This window comes from Leucopleurus acutus (genome assembly GCF_964270905.1).
Source record: "Leucopleurus acutus genome assembly, chromosome: 13".
Lineage (NCBI taxonomy): Eukaryota > Metazoa > Chordata > Mammalia > Artiodactyla > Delphinidae > Leucopleurus > Leucopleurus acutus.
In genome coordinates, this window is record NC_139155.1 from 53,095,385 (window position 1) to 53,113,615 (window position 18,231).

An 18,231-nucleotide genomic window follows, 5' to 3' on the forward strand; every position below is an offset into this window, starting at 1 on the left:
CCTCATTTTCAAGAGCTCTGTAGCCACATACAGCTCAGGGCTGCCGCACTGGGAATCCAGGCACAGCACTGCCTGCACCCTCACTGACTTAAACAGGGACTTAGAAAAGAGGGAGAAGAGGAATGTTAACCAGACCACCTTTTCCACATGGCAGCAAACTGAAGTGTATCGAAATGTATAGATATTGAGATGTAATGCCACCGTATCTAAAACCACTCTCACGTCATTTCAATTCTATCCCTTTTTTAGTTAATACATATCATCCCTGTATGATAGCAAAATAACCCCAGCTGATTTTTTTGTCTTTTGGGATTAAAAAAAAAATGGAGATACTCAGTAATGGAATGGTGCGGCCACTTTGGAATGGAGTCCAAAAGGTAAACATAGGGTGACATGTGACTCAGCAATTCTACTCCTAGGTACACACCCAAGAGAAGTGAAAACATATGTCCACACAAAAACTGGTACAATAAAGTTCACAGCAGCATGATTCATCATAGCCAGAAAGTAGAACCAACCCAATCCCTGTCAGTTGATGAATGGGTAAACAAAATGTAGGTGGACAATTATTCAGCAATAAAATGGAACGGAGTACTGATACATGCTATGACATGGATGAACCCTGAAGACATTATATTGAGTGAAATAAGCCAGATACAGAAGACCCCCATATTGTATGATTCCATTTATATGAACTGTCCAAAAGAGGAAAATCTATAGAGTCAGAAAGTGGCTTAGGGGTTGCTGAGGGGTTTCACAGAGGAGGATTTGGAAGGAATGGAGTGATGACTAATGGATACAAGGTTTCTTGGTGGGGGGATGAAAATGTTCCAAAATTGTGACGATGGCTGTACAACTCTGAACACACTAAAACCTATCGAACTGTACACTTTAAACCAGTGGATTGTATGATATGTGAACTCTATCTCAATACAGCTGTTATTAAAAGAAAACAGCGAAGAAGCATTGCTGCCTGATGGATGAGGCCCCTCCAAACCGCACACAATTTATCAGGTGGCTGTATGAGATGGCGCACTTGACCACAGGGATACAGATAGAGAAGCATTCTACCAGCACAAACAATGGTTGAAATGTTGAAGCCGGTACGTTTCTTTTATTGGAAAAAGGCAAAGCAGAGCAGCCCCAGGTTAATTTCTCCTCAGCCAGAGTTTATTGAGAAGAGCCAAGTGCAATATCTCGGATTTAAGCCCTCCCAGCAACAATGGAGGAGCCAGCTCTTTCTATCTCTGTGCTTTCGGGAGGATGGGGTGGGGAGAGGAGTTTGGGGAAGGGGTGGCAGGTTCTGCAGAAGCTCTGGCTCCAACTGAGAGGCCCCGCTTAGTCCCACAAGCCCACTGCCTTCCCAGTGTGTGTGGCTCAGCTCCCCTCACTCACTACTTCCTCCTCCTTGACTTGCTTCCCAAAATGAGCTTCCAACCTCAGAGCCGGCTTTCGGCATCCACTCTTCCAGAAAGGGATTTACTTACCCTTGGCAGAGGGTGAGGCTCGCTGATTTTCAGACTTCTTTTACAGTGTTTTGTTTTAGGCCTGGTTTGCTGTTGTTTTGTTTTCCCCCAAATCAAAGATCTCCAGCATCACACTGGCACATTGTGAAGTAGCAGCCGCTTAGTAAAACGTGCTTATTAACTGTACCTGATGGTACATGGCTGCATTTAAGACATCTGGCAACGACCAGCCAAACCAAAAGATCTATTAAAATCAGGAAAGGAATAAACCACACACATACAAAGAAAAATAATTAGTTGCCTAATAGTCTCAATGCACTGAAAAGTGGCGGCCTGTGTCGTAAACATCGAGCGTGCCCGGCGGGGCTGTGCTGTGGCCGCTGCCTCCCTGGCTGACCTCTGAATCTCAGTGGCAGATGACTATCAGTGAGCACGGTAAGAGTCAGAGACATCCTGGAGTCACAGATTACACGACTCTCTCACTTCATTCCCGTCGTCACAAGCACATTATCAGCTTACTCACCAGTGACGGCGACAGCTCACTTCCCCTCTCCCCTAAATTCCACTTTCTCTTCTTTCTGTATAAAACTATGTAGTAACAGCCCATCAGTCGCTCCCGATACTCCTTTTGCTACACAGACGGATCTGTTAAAACACTTTGAGTCCGGTTACTTTAATTGGATCAAATGGAAATTCTGCTTAGTTTTCAGCTCCCCAGCCCAGCCCAGCCCCCAACACGCAACCCCAGCTCCAGGCAGGAAGGTTTACAATTTCCCTCCCTGGCGGCCTTTTCTCCCCATCCGCACAGGCACCCTGAGCTAATTCCTGCCCCTCCTCACTCAGAGCCCCAGACCGATGCAATGGTTTTCCTTTTCCTTTCCTGATTTCCTCTTGTCTGGACTCACCTTCAGCACAGACCTCTAGGATATAGTGGCTTGCATTGTTTGCTCTTGTTTCATGTGAGTAACTTCTGTCCTGTTAACTTGGTGGTGATACCCCGACAGCAGCGAACATGAGTTACTATTCTGAATCCTTCCCAGCCCCTGAAACATATCAGGCACCTAATAGACACAGCATTTAATGACCATCGCTGGATACTGGATCCCAGCGGCAGGGCGCACCTCTGCCTGCAGGTGTACACAGGCGTACCTTGTTTTATTGTGCTTCGAAATTGAAGGTATTTGTGGCAACCCGTGTTGTCAGATGATGGTTTAGCATTTTTTAGCAATAAGGTATTTTTAAATTAAGGTATGTACATTGCTTTTTTTTTTAGACATAATGCTGTTGCACATTGAACAGACTACAGTATAGTGTAAACATAACTTTTACATGCGCTGGGAAACCAAAAAATATCGTGTGACTTGTCTTATTGGGATATTCACTTTACTGCAGTGATATGGAACTAAACCTGCAATATCACCGAGTGTGCCTGTCTGTGTCCCCTGAAGACAGGACTTACTGCCCCTTGATGCTACTGATGCTATTGATCTAATTTCATTCTGTTTCTTCTGCCTTGAGGATCTCGCCCACTGACTGCCAGGGGACTTCCTCATTTTAATGCCCCGCCCTTAAACAATCATCCTTCTCTATGGCTTCTCTGATCACGGGTTCCTCCCTTCCCTGCAGAATTAGTAACTTCAGAATCTGGGTCCTCTATTTCCTTTTAAGGATCTTTCAAATTATAGTATGATGATGTAGATGTTCTTTCCCCTTTGTTACACCATGAGGACTACACACACTGGTGCCATGTCTTAGCAATCCAATCCCGGGGTCTAGCACAGGGATAGGATATAATAGGTACATGACAGATATTTTTGAATTTCTTCCCCAATCCCAGGTGCCTTAGATCCAAAGCTCCTTGAACCTTTCATATCTCTGAAAGATGAATCTCTTAAAAACAATCACTGTGCTGATTTCAGCCAGATTTGAAGAAGAAAGCAATCTGATTAAATAGTTCACCCTGAAGCGCAGATGACTGAGTAACCATCTTCCTCTCTATAACTTCCTAGAGTATTTGCACTTCACAAGAGCTCTATAATCTTAACTAAGTTTAAGCACAAAAGAAATTCAGATGAAGCCAGAGGACCTTCCCAGGGTCTTTCTGAAGAAGCAAACAGGGACGTGGGCCCACCTCAGCTAGAGAATTTCAGGTGCTCTGTCTCTCCCCCTAATAGACCGGGAACTCTGTGCAACCCCCATCCCCAGGGTCGGCTCTAGTTGTTCTTCCTTCTCAGCCCTAGTCCCAGCCGTGGGGCATCTGTCCTGGCTTTGAGTCTGTGCCGTGGCTGGATGCTGGATTTGGGGTCCGCGCCTCTCCCTCCCCAGAATTCAACTTTGGAAAATGTTCTTGGTCCACACACAGATGCCGTCGGGGAGATGCCCACCAGGTCATGGGCACAGGTAACATTTAAGAAAACACCCTGAGTACAACGCGTGTTATAAGCACCCAAGCGTATTACTCTTCCGTTCTCAAATGCTTGTTGAGCCGACGACCTGTCCTAAGTTCAATGACGAACAAAACGGACACTATCTCTGTCCCCAATGTACTTACACCAGGGCTGGGAAAAATACATTTTTTAAAAGTAAGAAATTATCAGAATGCAAGGGTTTGCTCCCTTCCTTCTTCCTGGAATCCCTGGCCCTTGAGAACTAAATCCGACTGTCTGACTCCCCCATCCCACAGCCTGCGGGACTCTCTGCTACCCCTACTCTGCTCTCTCTTCCCCTCCCCTGTGGCTTTTCCTTCTTCCTTCTTTCAGCCCCAGGACCCCCAAATCCTTCAGATCTCCAGCTACATGCATATATACCTAAATCCACACAAGTGCCCAGCAGGGAAAAAAAAGACTCTCAATTTATCAGAATATCATTTCTAAGTGTTTGCAATTATAAATAGGAAAAAAAAATGTAATACTCTTCCTTCTTTCCTTCCTTCTTTTTTTCTTCCCTTCATTCAAATGCTGACTCATTCACGATTTTCAAAGTGAGGTTAACTATTTACAAAATGGCAGAGAGGGAAGGAATTGACCTAATAATTTCCCAGCTGGGAAAAAAAATCTAGCTCACAAGCTTTTTAAATATACGTGTTCTCACTTTACATAACCATAACCCCTGGTTTTCTCTCTTTTGTGTGTGTATGGGTGTGGGGGGGTGTATTCTAATATTTGGTCACTAACTCAGGAAGGTGAGAAAGACAGAGCTCCCAGGGGGCCTTCTTCTCAATAAGGGGCATGGCTAAAGAGAGTTTTTTCCTTTGTGGATAACCAGTAGATTTAGGTTCTCATTCAATATGTCTTTCATTAACGTGAGAAGCACAAAGAAAAAATTCATAATATGATAAATATAAACAGATCACTGAATTGAGAGAAACTGCCAGATTTTCCTGGGGATTATTAATGGAAGCATTATGCTTCTTATTAAATTTGCAGACACGTGTATCTGAATAATTACCCACTGATTTTATGAAGCTTGGAGGGAATAGAATCTTCCCTTTTTGAGTGTAGAAATCTAGAATAAAGTGAGTTCAAAACACTTAAGCCTAGAAAATGCTTCAATACTTCTAAAGTTATATGAAAGGAACATACAACCAAATGGAAACCCAACAATCATGAGATCGTTGACAAGTTGAACAAAACTAATGTGAAGAGAAGATAGTTTTCCATCTGCCAGTTTTGCTAAATTTTGTATCAGATACCTGGGAAAATATGTCTGAAATAAGGGTACCAAAATACTTATTCTGAATTGTTTGAGTAAGTAAAAGAAAGGGTGAAAAATAACATATATTTTTGAAAATCTCATGTAGTGGCAGAATAGAGCCTTGGATCACATTATAGTTGCAAACCCATAACCCAGTATGGCCTAAAGAAGTCTTTGAAATCATCTACACCAACCCCCTTCCTTTGCAGACCAGCTTATTTGAGACCCAGAGAGTTTACATCATTTTGCAAAATTCACACAGCTAGTTAACTGTAGGAAAAGAAAGACTACAATTCTGATCTCCAAGCTTCCAATTCAGACCTCTTCAAATACCCAGTGATGCACACACATGCACACACACACAGTATATACAGACGTGTGTGCCTGGGTAGACAGAGAGAAAAAGGAGTTCAACTGAAGTACTGAGCTCAATTTTTAAAAAAAATCTGGTTCTCTTTCCCCGATGAGCACTTATGGAACAGTTTCTAAGTGTCAGGCAATGTGCTAAGCATTTCACTTCCCTTAAATAATCTTCGACGCGCCCTCTCTCATGGGTAGTGTTGTTATCCCTCTTTCCATAACAAGCAAACGAGGCTTAGTGGAAATTTACATGCTTGAGGTCACTCGAGCCCTCTGTGATCCTTATTCACTGTTTACAGGAGGTACGTTTTGGTCCATCAAAAGTGGACCAAATATGGGAATTCCCTGGCAGTCCAGTGGTTAGGACTCGGTGCTTTCACTGAGGGGCCATGGGTTCGATCCCTGGCTGGGGAACTAAGATCCCACATGCCGCGCAGTGCGGCCAAAATAAAAAAAGTTGAATAGTGAAGGATTCTAAACCAAATTATCTTACTACACATTTACTGAATTGTGCTTTCAATGCACAAAGCTGCTGTTAATAAGCAGAGCAGGTTTACGTGGCAACAGTTTGGTAACAGCTGGGTCCACAGCATGGACACCATCTGGAGACGGAAATTACCTTCCAACCTTCTCTCACCGGCTTATATCAAACAAGTTCTCACATCTCGTCCTGAACCTTTTCTGAGGGGCAAAGGACAGGGACTCCATATACACCCTCTTCCTGTGCACAGATGGGAGAGGCGGGTGCAAAGGAGAACCCCCAACCTCATCCGGAAACCACTGAAGTCTTGCCAATACTGAACTTAGAACAGCAGAAAGAAGAGGCGGCTTGCACTCCGTCTGGCATGTGGTGCCCTCTATTGTGCCTTTGGAAATGCTGCGGGTGGGAGAGGAAGCAATTCGTAGGGTTGGCTGATATTTTTCTTTTATGCAAATACACCCCTGTTGGAAAACTCTGCTTTCCATTACACTTGAAATTCCCAAAGGCAAAAGGCCATGTCTTCCTTCTTTATTGTGCACGATACCCAACACATTATGGGTGGTTAATAAATGTCACATCACTTTCATTCTGCATTGACTGAGAATGACATTTTCCCAGGAGTTTTGCTTGCTTCAGTTTCTCAGCAAATCTCACAAAATGCATACATTTCCCAGAAAAAGGGCACTGTTTAAGGCCAGTGTTCCTTGCTTGAAGCTCTTCCCCAGATTCCCATCAACGCTTCACTCAACTTATCCCTGGGCCAGTGGATTTCCCCCCTGTTCTCCAGCTGCTTTACTCTCTTTTTCTACGCCCACCTGCAGAATTTATATGTAATTCTCTGACACCCTATTTTATATCACTTCCATCCCAAAGTGGCAGCCCTCTGTTCTATGTCTACCTTTTGACTCTTTGTGGGGAGCCTTTGATGAGGCTTATCATCTGGGCTATTCCTAGTATAAACATTTTTAGGAGAAAAATTTTGTTTTCATAAGGACTTTTATACCTGTTGTTTTCTGAGAAATTTTTTAAAATGCATTATAAATGTTGATAAGGAATAAAAGAGTCAGAGACCTTGTTTATTCATCTTTGTACCCCAGTTCACGGCAGTCAGTGAATTCTTCTCAGAATGAGAAGCATTCCTATTTCCCCTCAGTTGTTTCCAAAAGTGATTCAACAGTAGACTTCCATGTAAAACGTGAGGCAGAGCAATCAATACATTTTGATATTCCTTATCAAATGGCCCCGGTCAAATATTAAATATGAGATACCACAAGGATGTCCTCTTACAAGTACAAAGTAAAACCCAAAGGGAAAGAATATGGTTCTCCCTCACTCATACTGCTTTGAATACTTGAGCTTAGACTGAAGATTCAAAATAAAAAACATCAGCAATGATTTTTATCTATACAATTTCCTCCTTCACAGAACAAGATGGACATGTTAGAAAGGTTATTTCAAATATTAGAGAATAGAGGGCATCTTTAGGCATTTGGATAAGAATGTAGTCTGGATTTTTTGCCAGAACTTTTGCAGACTTTTAGTTCCATTCTCCTGTTTCCCAACAAGCCTAAAATCCTTCATCCTCATCTTTCAGCATGTGAAAGAAATTGATCTGTATATGGAAATATTTACACCAATGAATAAAAAAATAAAAACACCCTAGTGTATAAAAGAGAAGACTGTTTCAATCAGGGCCAAATCTCAGTTTTCAAAAACGTATAAAAAGGATAAAAATGAAATATCAGAAGAAGCAGAAAGTGTTTATAGTTATGACTCAGAACAGAAGACCAATTTCACAATGTTTCCTGTGGCAGGAGTTGTATTCACTGAGATTTGGGACTGTCTCCTTTTTTTTTTTTTCAAGTTCCTGTTCTAAAAAAAATTGTTTCTTCCAAATCTGCTGAACACTACTGAGAAAACTAAGTTCCAAGAAAGCAAAACAACTTTTGTTCATTCATTTATTCATTCCCTTCTCTATCATACTGATCTCTTGTCTTTTGAAGGTTTCTCTTTTTATAAACTGTCAAAAACTAAGAACTTTTGGTGCTTGAGAGTTCAGCACACAGCAGCTCCACTTATAACAAAATTCCAAATCATAAAAAGAAGCTTGCAGCTACCTTGTGAATGAACTGAATTTTTCAACATGTTATATAAAACACGATAATTTTATATGTGGAACAAATTATAAATAATAATTGGTCAGATTACAATTAAATTATATTGTTATTTAATAATCATTCATCATCTAATTTAACATTAAATTATAAATGTAACAATATTACATGTTATACATATTATGTATTTATAATAGTCTACATTATGGATATTAACTTATACATAATAACAGCGGTGAGAGTGCTTAATTCCTCACCATACATTTTGCCCCAAACGATGAGCCCAAGCCACCCAGGGCCCGTCCATTCCCTTTGTCCGTAACTGATTTAGGAAAAGACTGACTCAATGTTGGCCAATGACACACGAGGAAAAGTCTCTGAAGGCCTTCTGGGAAAGCTTCCCTGCTTCCAAAAAGACGTGGGAACCCAAGACTGTCTGTCACCCACCTGGAACTGCCACAGCCACCTTGTAACCATTTATGTGACTTCTCATGATGCACCATTTGTGAGTCTTTTTGTGTGCAAGGCGCTGCTCTAAGTACTAACTTCTTGAGTTCTCACGAGAGTCCTACAGGCAGATACTATCATTACCCCCGTCTTTTAGACAAGCACACAGAGGCCCTGGGAGGTTAACTGGTCTGAGGCTATCTCACCTGTAAGTGGCAAAGCTGGAAGCTGAGCAGAGGCAGCTGACTCTGGGGTACATTCCCTCAGCCAGGAGGCTGCTACGTCACCTCCTGCTACGTTACCTGCAACGTGCTCTTAGCCCCGCCCGTACTCACAACCTTCCTTACGATATATTCTTTGCTGGTGGCCACCAAGACTTTCAATTAAAAAAAAAAAGCTATGCAAGAAAACAGACTCTTTTGATATTCCCTGAACAAAGTATGGCCCTTATGCAGAGCAGAGAATGCAGGAGTGAGGACAGCAAGGTTTGTTTTTCCTTTTGTTTTTTTTCCCTCAGTCTCTGTATTTTACTTTAATTTTTAAAATTAATTTTTATTGGAATATAGTCGATTTACAATGTATGTTAGTTTCTGTTGTACAGCAAAGTGAACCAGTTATACATATACATATATTGACTCTTTTTTTTAGATTCTATTCCCATGTAGGTCATTACAGAGTATTGAGTAGCATTCCCTGTGCTATACAGTAGGTTCTTATTAGTTATCTGTTTTATATATGGTAGTGTGTATATGTCAATCACGATCTCCCAATTTATCCCTCCCCCCGCCTTACCCCCTGGTAACCATAAGCTTTACCTGGCACATATTCAAGAAAGGATATTGAAGAAAAGATGCTTAATGCTTTCTTTCACATGAAAATAGAAAAAAAAATCATAATCACGTGGCCATGTGGTGTTGAACAAATTTTTACTGGTAAGCAGAAAGATGAGGCAAGGAGGATGTGAGCTGCCCATTGAGAAGCTCTTGATGGAAAAGAAGGGAAACCCAGGTGAACACTGTTGGCAGGGGAGATTGTGAATATTATCTCTAATGATAGAAACTAGGAAATCTCAGGTTATTTAAAAGAAGTAATAGGCAGCAAACCCTTTTTCTCAGGTCTCAGGAGCCCCACTGCTTGACTGGAAGTATGGGGAGAGGGGCCACGTGAGCTGTTCTGAATCTCTTTGGCATCTACTTCTCCACATGCCGTTTGACCCCCAATTCTCATAAAACCAGAAATATCTACTCCATTAGGATTTGCAAAGCCACATAAAGAAGACTCTGCCACTAAGGAAGCAAACAGCTTTGAAGAGAAACCCCACAGGGGCACCAGTTCAGCCTCTCATCCTCACTTATCTCTCTGCCCAGGGTCAGTCCTTTGCCTGGCCTGGTACCCTTTCCATTTAGAGATGTTTGGAAAAGGTGCTGTTGAAAGGACAGCCTCACGCTGTGCTTCTTTAGTCATTCCCCACAGGAAATGATGGAAATTCCTGGCATTCTTATCAGGGAAAGGGGTGAACTCTGCTGGTGCCGGTCTGGAAGGGCTGTGCGGAAACGAAGGCACGGAGCCGTCCTTTATGGTTGGAGGTAGATGACTTCAAAGCGGCACCTTCTCCAAATCCAAGATGAAGCCAGGCTTCTGGGAAGAGTCCGGGGAGAGCAAAGACAGGCAGCCTGGTCCCTAAGCCCAAACATTCAGAAGAGGGGGCGGCCAAGTGTTTATGTTGGGCGGCTTCCCAGAGAGAGTTCATCATCCTCTTGGTCAACTCTTGGAACCCTCTCTACACTGAAAGCAGAAACTCACCATGTGCCTCAGAAGGAACCTTTCTTTCTGGTTAAGCATACCTGTGTTGCTATTTTTCAGAAGCCCAAGTGGTCCTCTACACTTTCTAGACATTCACTTCCTCAAGCCCTCTTGGGAAGACACAGCTCCATGATTTAACTAGCGCCCCTGATTTGAAGTTTCATATGTTATCTCCTTGGAAGGCGGGTTAGGAGGTGGGGTGGGGGGGAATGATGAAAAAAAGGAGCAGGGTCGGGGGCGTTGTGGGGCAGGGCTGGGTTCTATTCCACACAGATCTCTCGGGCTGCTCCCACATGCCCTGCACTGTGCAGGTTAAACTGTTAAAAATATTCTTGCTAAGCCAAAATGATTGTCCAAGGGAAGAAAGCCTGTGTGAAACTATAAGTAGAGGGAGGCCTATGAAGTTGCAGGTAAACAAAACTCACTTTTTATAAAAAAAAAGTCAAGAACTGACTCCAGTGAATACACTTAGGAAAAGGCATCTGGTACCCGTTTTTGGACTGTTACCCTTATGTAATTTTTCAGTAGTTCTCTTAGAATTTTTCCACTTAGTTTTTTACAAAAGATTTGAGTTCTACTCCATAGAATATGCTTCCTTGTACTTTTTGCTACTATTTCACAGTTTGCAATTTTTGAGATCTTATTCTCTCATAGCTATAAAAGCTCCCTATTGCTGAGCCCCAAGGAAGCACTTTTGTCAAAGCTTTGTTCGTCAAACACAAACAACAAATGTTTCCAGCTGCCCCCAGTTGCTCACTGTCAACCCTTAAATCTACCCACGACGTTCACAGACGGAAGGAACCACGCGCCTCTGATTCCTGTATCAGTCCAACTTCGGACATCCTATTATTACACCAGGTCCTAGTCCAAAGATAACACAAGAGAACCCAATGCAACCAATGAAACAAAGTCAGTCTTGTCCCCCCATCCCGCTTCCCCCCAGCACAGAAAAGGGGCAAAGCAGGCTCCAGAGGGAGGGTAAGGGACACCCAGGGTGGTACTCGCCATTAGGCTCCCACACTGCCCACCACGGTGCTGGGGCAGAGAGCCATGTCCCCAGGCCTTCTCGCCTCTCCCAGCTTTTAGCAGGAAAGCAGGGGATGTGAGCAGCCAGAATCCATGAGGCTGCAGGACATCAGAAGGTTCCAGGGGCTTACTAAACCCGAGTTCCATGTTCAAGCATCAGGATCAAAAGGTTCAAGAAGGAATCTGATAATAGGATATTGGTCAACATTTATGGAATCCTCACAGTGTACCAGGCACTGTGCCAACCCAGCAGCATGTTTAATTCCACAACAGCCCTATGGAGTTGGCCTGTGATGACCCAAATGTTACAAGTGAGGAAATGGACTTCACAGCTTTGGATAATCACGTGCCCAAGGTCACATAGTTGGTGAGTGCTGGAACTTGGATCCAAAGCCACCCACCTGGTTCCAGCACCCACACACCCAACCACTGCACCCCACTGCCTCCCGAAAAGATGACAAGCAGTCATCAAATAGGAAAGATGGCGCCTGGCCTGTTGGCCTCATGGAGCAGTGGTGAATGAAAACTACATTAGTACATACTTTGGGAAGATACAAGTGATAAGCAAATGTGAGCTGGATTTGTTGCAATCTTTTGTACGTGGGTTAAAAAGCAGGATCTGGAAGTCACCCCTCTTCCCACACTTCTCCCCTTCTCTGGAACTGTGATGCACTTATCCCTTGGAGCTGAAATGACATTCTTCCTTCCTCCTACTCTACCATTTAATGGAAAAATAATTTTTTTAACTTGAAGGCACTCATGTTAATCACATGATTAATCAGAAGATTTCAGAAGACATTTTTGGAGCAACTCATCGCAAATTCCAAATTTTATGAATTCATATTTGTCCCGTAGAATATGAATGAATTCTCTTTCCCTTTCTGCTAACTATAATAATTAAGAATACTAGAGCCATGTGTGATATTTTTGAAGAAAACAGTAACTGGGAAATAAGTAGAAAGATATCATTGTAGTATAGATCATATTCTATACATAGAAAATAAAACTTTATATACTGGTACCCCATGTTCCAGAGAATGAACTCTGCCAAACTGTAACTATAGTTACATCCCAAATTAATTAGCTCTGCACACTGAGGCCAAGAAACGCTGACCTGCAGAGCCTGATGAAAATTTGAAAATGCTCACTTCCTTAACCTTTCAAAGTTTCCCCTCATCAAAACTTTCATCAGAGGAGCAGATAAGTGCAAACCCACCAGATTTAACTCCATCTCTTCTCCAGACACCTGCCCAGAACCTTGGGAAAGGGGCTAACAAGCAGGACATATAGAGAGATGGAAGAAAAATAGAAGCCTTGGTTGAGACCCAAATGCAACGATGAATTCTTGACTAGACAAGGGATGACCATCTTAAAATAATACCATCCCATAATAGATTACGGGAGATGATCACCCATTTTGCTCTTTATTAAATATTATACTGAATTTGAAAAAGGACAGTATTTTTACATAAACAAGCCTTGACTTTATGTAGTATATGTTTCTGAATAACTATATATCAATAACTTTGGAAACAAGCTACCAATTTGCTAAAATAGTGGCCCTTTTGCCCTGCAAATAATTAATCCCTGGTTCATCTGCAGCCTAAATGCAAGCTGTGACCACTGTATTTGCACAAACAAGACATACCTAAAATTAGACAATAACTAACCCCTATATGTTATCCAGTCTATTTTGCAAAAATAAAAGCCAGTGATATTACCATGTTCATCCTTGTATCTCTCTTCAGGAATGAGATTTCAGACCTGTCACATTTTGATATTTGGCAGTGGCCGGACCAAAATGTCTGAAGAGTGATAACAGCCTCAAATCTCAGGAAAGTGGCAACACCACCCTTGTTTTCACAGTGCTGCAACTTGGAAGCACTGGTCCATCTGCTATCCTTCTCAGTCTCACCAAAGGCTTGTGAGGTAGACTTACTACTGTGGCAGGTGTCACTCTGCCCACAGGGCAGATGCAGCACTGAGGCCCACAGTGTGGAAGTGACTGGTCTCAAGTCACAGGAGTAAGTAGGGGCGGGGCTGACAGGACTGCCTGGTCTCCGGACGCCTCCCACTCACCACCTTTCACCAACTTTGTCTTCCTTTAATGGTTAAAGTTGAATCATACCTGAAGGAATGGGTTCTTGGGTCCTGCTGCTTTCAATGACCAGCCTTGGCCACACCTTAGGAACTAGAAAGCCATTTACCTTCTATAAAACCAGGTGCAGAGTCCTAGGCCCTGTGAATGTGATGAGGTCTCCCTGCTGGAGCCGGACTGGTGTCCAGCCCACTTTAAGATTCCAGAACTGCAGGGACACTTCTAGGACACAGGAATTGAGAGGTCACCTCAATCTCACTGTTGGACCCTTCCTCAAAATTATACTAGCCTGAGAGTTAGAAGACCCAGCATCCAACCCAGCTCCGGCTAACCTGCTTGAGCAAGGACTTGATCTATCTGGGCCTCACCTTCCTTATCTGTAAAAGTAAAGGCTGAGGGACTTGCCTGGTGGCGCAGTGGTTAAGAATCTGCCTGTCAAAAAAAAAAAAGAATCCGCCAGTCAATGCAGAGAACATGGGTTCGAGCCCTGGTCCGGAAAGATCCCACATGCCGTGGAACAACTAAGCCATGTGCCACAACTATTGAGCCTGTGCTCTAGAGCCCGCGAGCCACAACTACTGAGCCCACTCACCTAGAGCCTGTGCTCGGCAACAAGAGAAGCCACCGCAATGAGGAGCCCGCACACCGCAACTAAGAGTAGCCCCTGCTCGCCACAGCTACAGAAAGTCCACGCACAGCAATGAAGACCTGACGCAGCCAAAATTTAATTAATTAATTTTTTTAAAAAAAGTAAAGGCTGATATAGATCATCGCAAAGGCTCTTCCATTTCCAAAATTCTACTCCACCCCTATGCTGGATATCCATCACTGTGCCTAAAAGCTGAACCCAAGAATTCTCAGCCTCGGGATGTCTCTCTCATAGCTCATTCCAAAGTTTCTCTTTTAATTTCATTCCTCTCTTCTTCTACTTGTGCCACTTGGTATCACTCTCTCCACGTCTCCCTGGTTCTCCAATATTTGTACGTTGTTATCATGTCTCCCCTCTGAGTCATCAGTTTATGGTTTCCACACACAACTTAACTACCATAAATTAAATCCTGTCAGCAACTTACTATGTTTTTGTGTTTTCCACCAAATCCCTGCCCATCTAGCTAGTTACAGGATCGTGAAATTTTATATAAAATTTCTCTCAAGGTCACTCTTTTCTCTTGGTTCTTCATATGTCTACCGATTTCTGTGTAGAGATTTGAAATCTGCTGATCTCCAAAATACACAGGCACGTCAACATTTATTCTGCCTTATTTACAAGCTTGATTTTCCTCTTTATTTCTGCCTTTTAATTTTAGGTTTTTTTTTTTTCTTTCCTTTATAATGTCTGGTTTCCTCTTCACTCCTATGACAACCTTCAGTGAACCCACGACGGGAAAGCAGAATAACACATGGTACCAATGCAGAAACATGTCATTGTGCAGATAAAGAACAGTAGCATGAGGGAGGGGAGAGCACGGTGGGCAGAAGCCTCTCTGCCAGCACATGAATGGAGGGGCCGTGGGCTTCGTGCCACTGCATTCTCACTTTAAAGCCCTATTTTTTTTCCCAGAAAGAAATGCAGAAGTGTGTATCCAGAAGAAAAATGCTAAAGCAATGAGGGAGCCAGAGCAGCTGGGGGATGTTAAATTTAATCAAGGTCCAGCCAGGATTTTTTTTAAGCAACAGGAAGTAGGTTTATTCCCTTTCATATTCTCTCTCTCTCTCTCTCTCTCTCTCAGACACACACACACTCTCATTCTTTTCTCCTCTATCCTCTATTCCTCATTTCCTCTGACCAAGGCACAGAAACGGGCTGGACAGAAAAACCTCAGTTCCCTTGAACTGTCTTTGGAACTTTGTAATGTTTTCACTGGCAGTTTGAGGCCCAACTGAAGATCCTGGGAAGTGTGGTCAAAGACAGAAGAGCATTCGTGAGTAGGCAGAGAAGCGTGGATTAGTTCCCTGTGGCTTCTGGGACAGATCACCACAAACGGGGGCGCTTAAAAGAACACAGATTTCTTCTCTTACGGTTTGAGAGGCCAGAAGTCTGAGATCAGCTTTAGTCGGCTGAAATCAAGATGTTGGTGGGGCCGCATTCCCACCAGAGTTCTCTGAACAGAAAATGTTTCCTTGCCTGTTTCAGCTTCCAGTGCCCACCTGTATCCCTTGGCTTGTGGCCCCTTCCTGCACCTGCACAGCATATCACTCCAATATCTGTTCCCATCATCCCCTTGCCCTCTTTTCTCAGCAGTCAAATCTTCCTTTCCCTCCCTCTTATAAGGACAATTGTGCTTCCACTTAGAGCCCACCCGGATAACCCAGAATAACCTCCCCTGCTCAAGCTCTTAACTTGATCACCTCTGCAAAGCACTTTATGCTATATAAGGTAACATTCAGGTTCCAGGGATTAGGATGAGGATATCTTTAGGGGTCACTGTTCAGACTACCTTGGAGCACCTGTGTCTAGCTGGGTTCCTGAAAAAAGTCTTCCTCTCGTTTCTCCACTGACACTAAGTTATGAATATGGGGCCTGAGGAAAAAGGGAAAAGATGTTTTCTAAATCTCAAAATATAGAAATGATTATCTTGTCACAGATTTACCTTTCCCACCATGTTTTGCCTGTTAAGCCATCAGGTTTGTATTCAGCCAACCCCCCTAAGCATCCCATCACTTTCCCATGCCTGGGCGTAACTCCTGTCCCAATAGCCTCAGATTCTCTGAGAAATCATCCACCTGTTATACAGAAACTCAATTTCCAACCAAAATTGGGCCTCAGAGCCACACGTGTTCATGTGTGTCAGAGGTCCAGCCATGGTCATGTTACCATATCCCATATCAAGCACAGAGAAGGAACAGATCTTTGCTAGAACTCACCAAACCGCTTGTAACCGAAGGAATGCACCTCCTCCTCCTCTGCGAAGTCGTCTGCGGGAGAAGAAAAGACAGAGCATTAAGCACAGTGAGGCCGGAAGTGCAGGGTCAGTGCTGGGCTCAACTTCAGCTGTCTCCACCTTCTCCACCCTCCCCTCGCCCACCATGCTCCTCACAGTGGCTGTCCTTCTGCTCCTGGAACATACCACGCTTTCTGAGAAACATCACAGTGTCCCCGCACTGGCTCTTCCCTCTGCCTGGACTGCTCTTCCTCCTGTACCTCAGGTGACTCCTTCTAATTCAGGTCTCAGCTGAGGTATGGTATCTTCGAGATGCCTTTCCGGACCGCCACCCAGCCACTCTGCGTCAAACCATCCTATTTTAATATTACTCTCTGGTATCATCCTCATTTATGTGTGTGTGTGTGTGTGTGTGTGTCATCGTGCATGCTGTGAACAGAAATTTTTTTCTGTCTGACTTCATGAATGAAACCCATGTACCTAGAATGGTGCCTGTCAAAGAGCAGAGGCTTAATAAACTTGGGTGAATGAATGACTGAATAATCAACTGTCCAAAGGGTCGAATTATCTTCACGTAACTGAACCTAAAGCCCTCCTTTGCAGATGCCAGGCTCTGGGGTCACCTCTTCCACCAACTGTGGCATCTCAGGAGCCCAGCATGCCTCCTGCAAGGACGGCCAAATCCTTCCCCACTCTCCTTCCACTGGATAACTGGGACTGATGGATGATTTCCCAGTAAATGCATTTCAAAAGACAGACTTGCTTGGGAATTCCTGAAGGTAGGGAACTGGAAACAAGGGCAATGTTATGGCAGCCACGCTTTCTACCAAAAGCCCAAATCCCCCTCCTCACATGGACACGATGCAATTCCTATGACACTGATAACGAACTTGTCATTTCACACATCTGCCAGGTGTGGGTGTGCAATTAAAGGATACTTTTGATGACAAGTCAAAGTGTTAAGACCAGGCCTTTCCAGGGAGACCTAACCAATTCTTCTTTTTGTTTTTCTTTTCTATTATAGTTTATTACAGGATATTGACTATAGTTCCCTGTGTTATACAGTAGGAACTTGTTGTTTATCTATTTTATATATAGTAGTTTGTATCTGCTACTCCCAAACTCCTAATTTATCCCTTCCCCACCCCCTGTGCCATTTGGTAACCGTAAGTCTGTTTCCTATGTCTGTTTCTGTTTCATAAATAAGCTCATTTGTGTCACATTTGAGATTCCACGTCTAAGTAATATCATATGGTGTTTGTCTTTCTCTGTCTGACTGACTTCACTTAGTATGATAATCTCTAGGTCCGTCCATGTTGCTGCAAATGGCATTCTTTCACTCTTTTTTATGGCTGAGTAATATTCCATTGTACACATGTACCACATCTTCTTTATCCATTCATCTGTCAGTGGGCATGTAGGTTGGTTCCGTGTTTTGGCTATTGTCCAACCAATTATTCTTGGGTTGATCACCATCACTGCACCAGCACCCAGCTTTCCCCCCACATGCAGTTCAGTTCAAAAGCGCTGACTCAACATATACACACTAACAAACGTAGTAAGGTAGATAGCTAGTGGGAAGCAGCCGCATGGCACAGGGATATTGGCTCGGTGCTTTGTGACAGCCTGGAGGGGTGGGATAGGGAGGGTGGGAGGGAGGGAGACTCAGAGGGAAGAGATATGGGAACATATGTATATGTATAACTGATTCACTTTGTTGTAAAGCAGAAACTAACATTGTAAAGCAATTATACCCCAATAAAGATGTTAAAAAAAAAAAAAGGCGCTGACTCAGCGCTCACTATGGACCAGAGATTGCCAGGCAGTGGGGTGCACAAATGAGTGAGACATGGTCCCTTCC

At 43.4% G+C, this 18,231-nt stretch overlaps 1 protein-coding gene across 1 annotated transcript in view; it reads right to left on the bottom strand.

Moving 5' to 3' along the window:
- COLEC12 (collectin subfamily member 12) overlaps positions 1-16,554 on the bottom strand; it is a gene marked incomplete at both ends in the record, with an annotated part of 161,217 nt that extends 144,663 nt beyond the window's left edge. Inside the window, 2 exons of the mRNA XM_082853716.1 lie at positions 16,354-16,404; positions 16,515-16,554. Coding sequence (XP_082709842.1) covers positions 16,354-16,404; positions 16,515-16,554 — 91 coding nt within the window. The remainder of the gene's footprint in view (positions 1-16,353; positions 16,405-16,514) is intronic.
- Between the last annotated feature and the right edge of the window lie 1,677 nt (positions 16,555-18,231).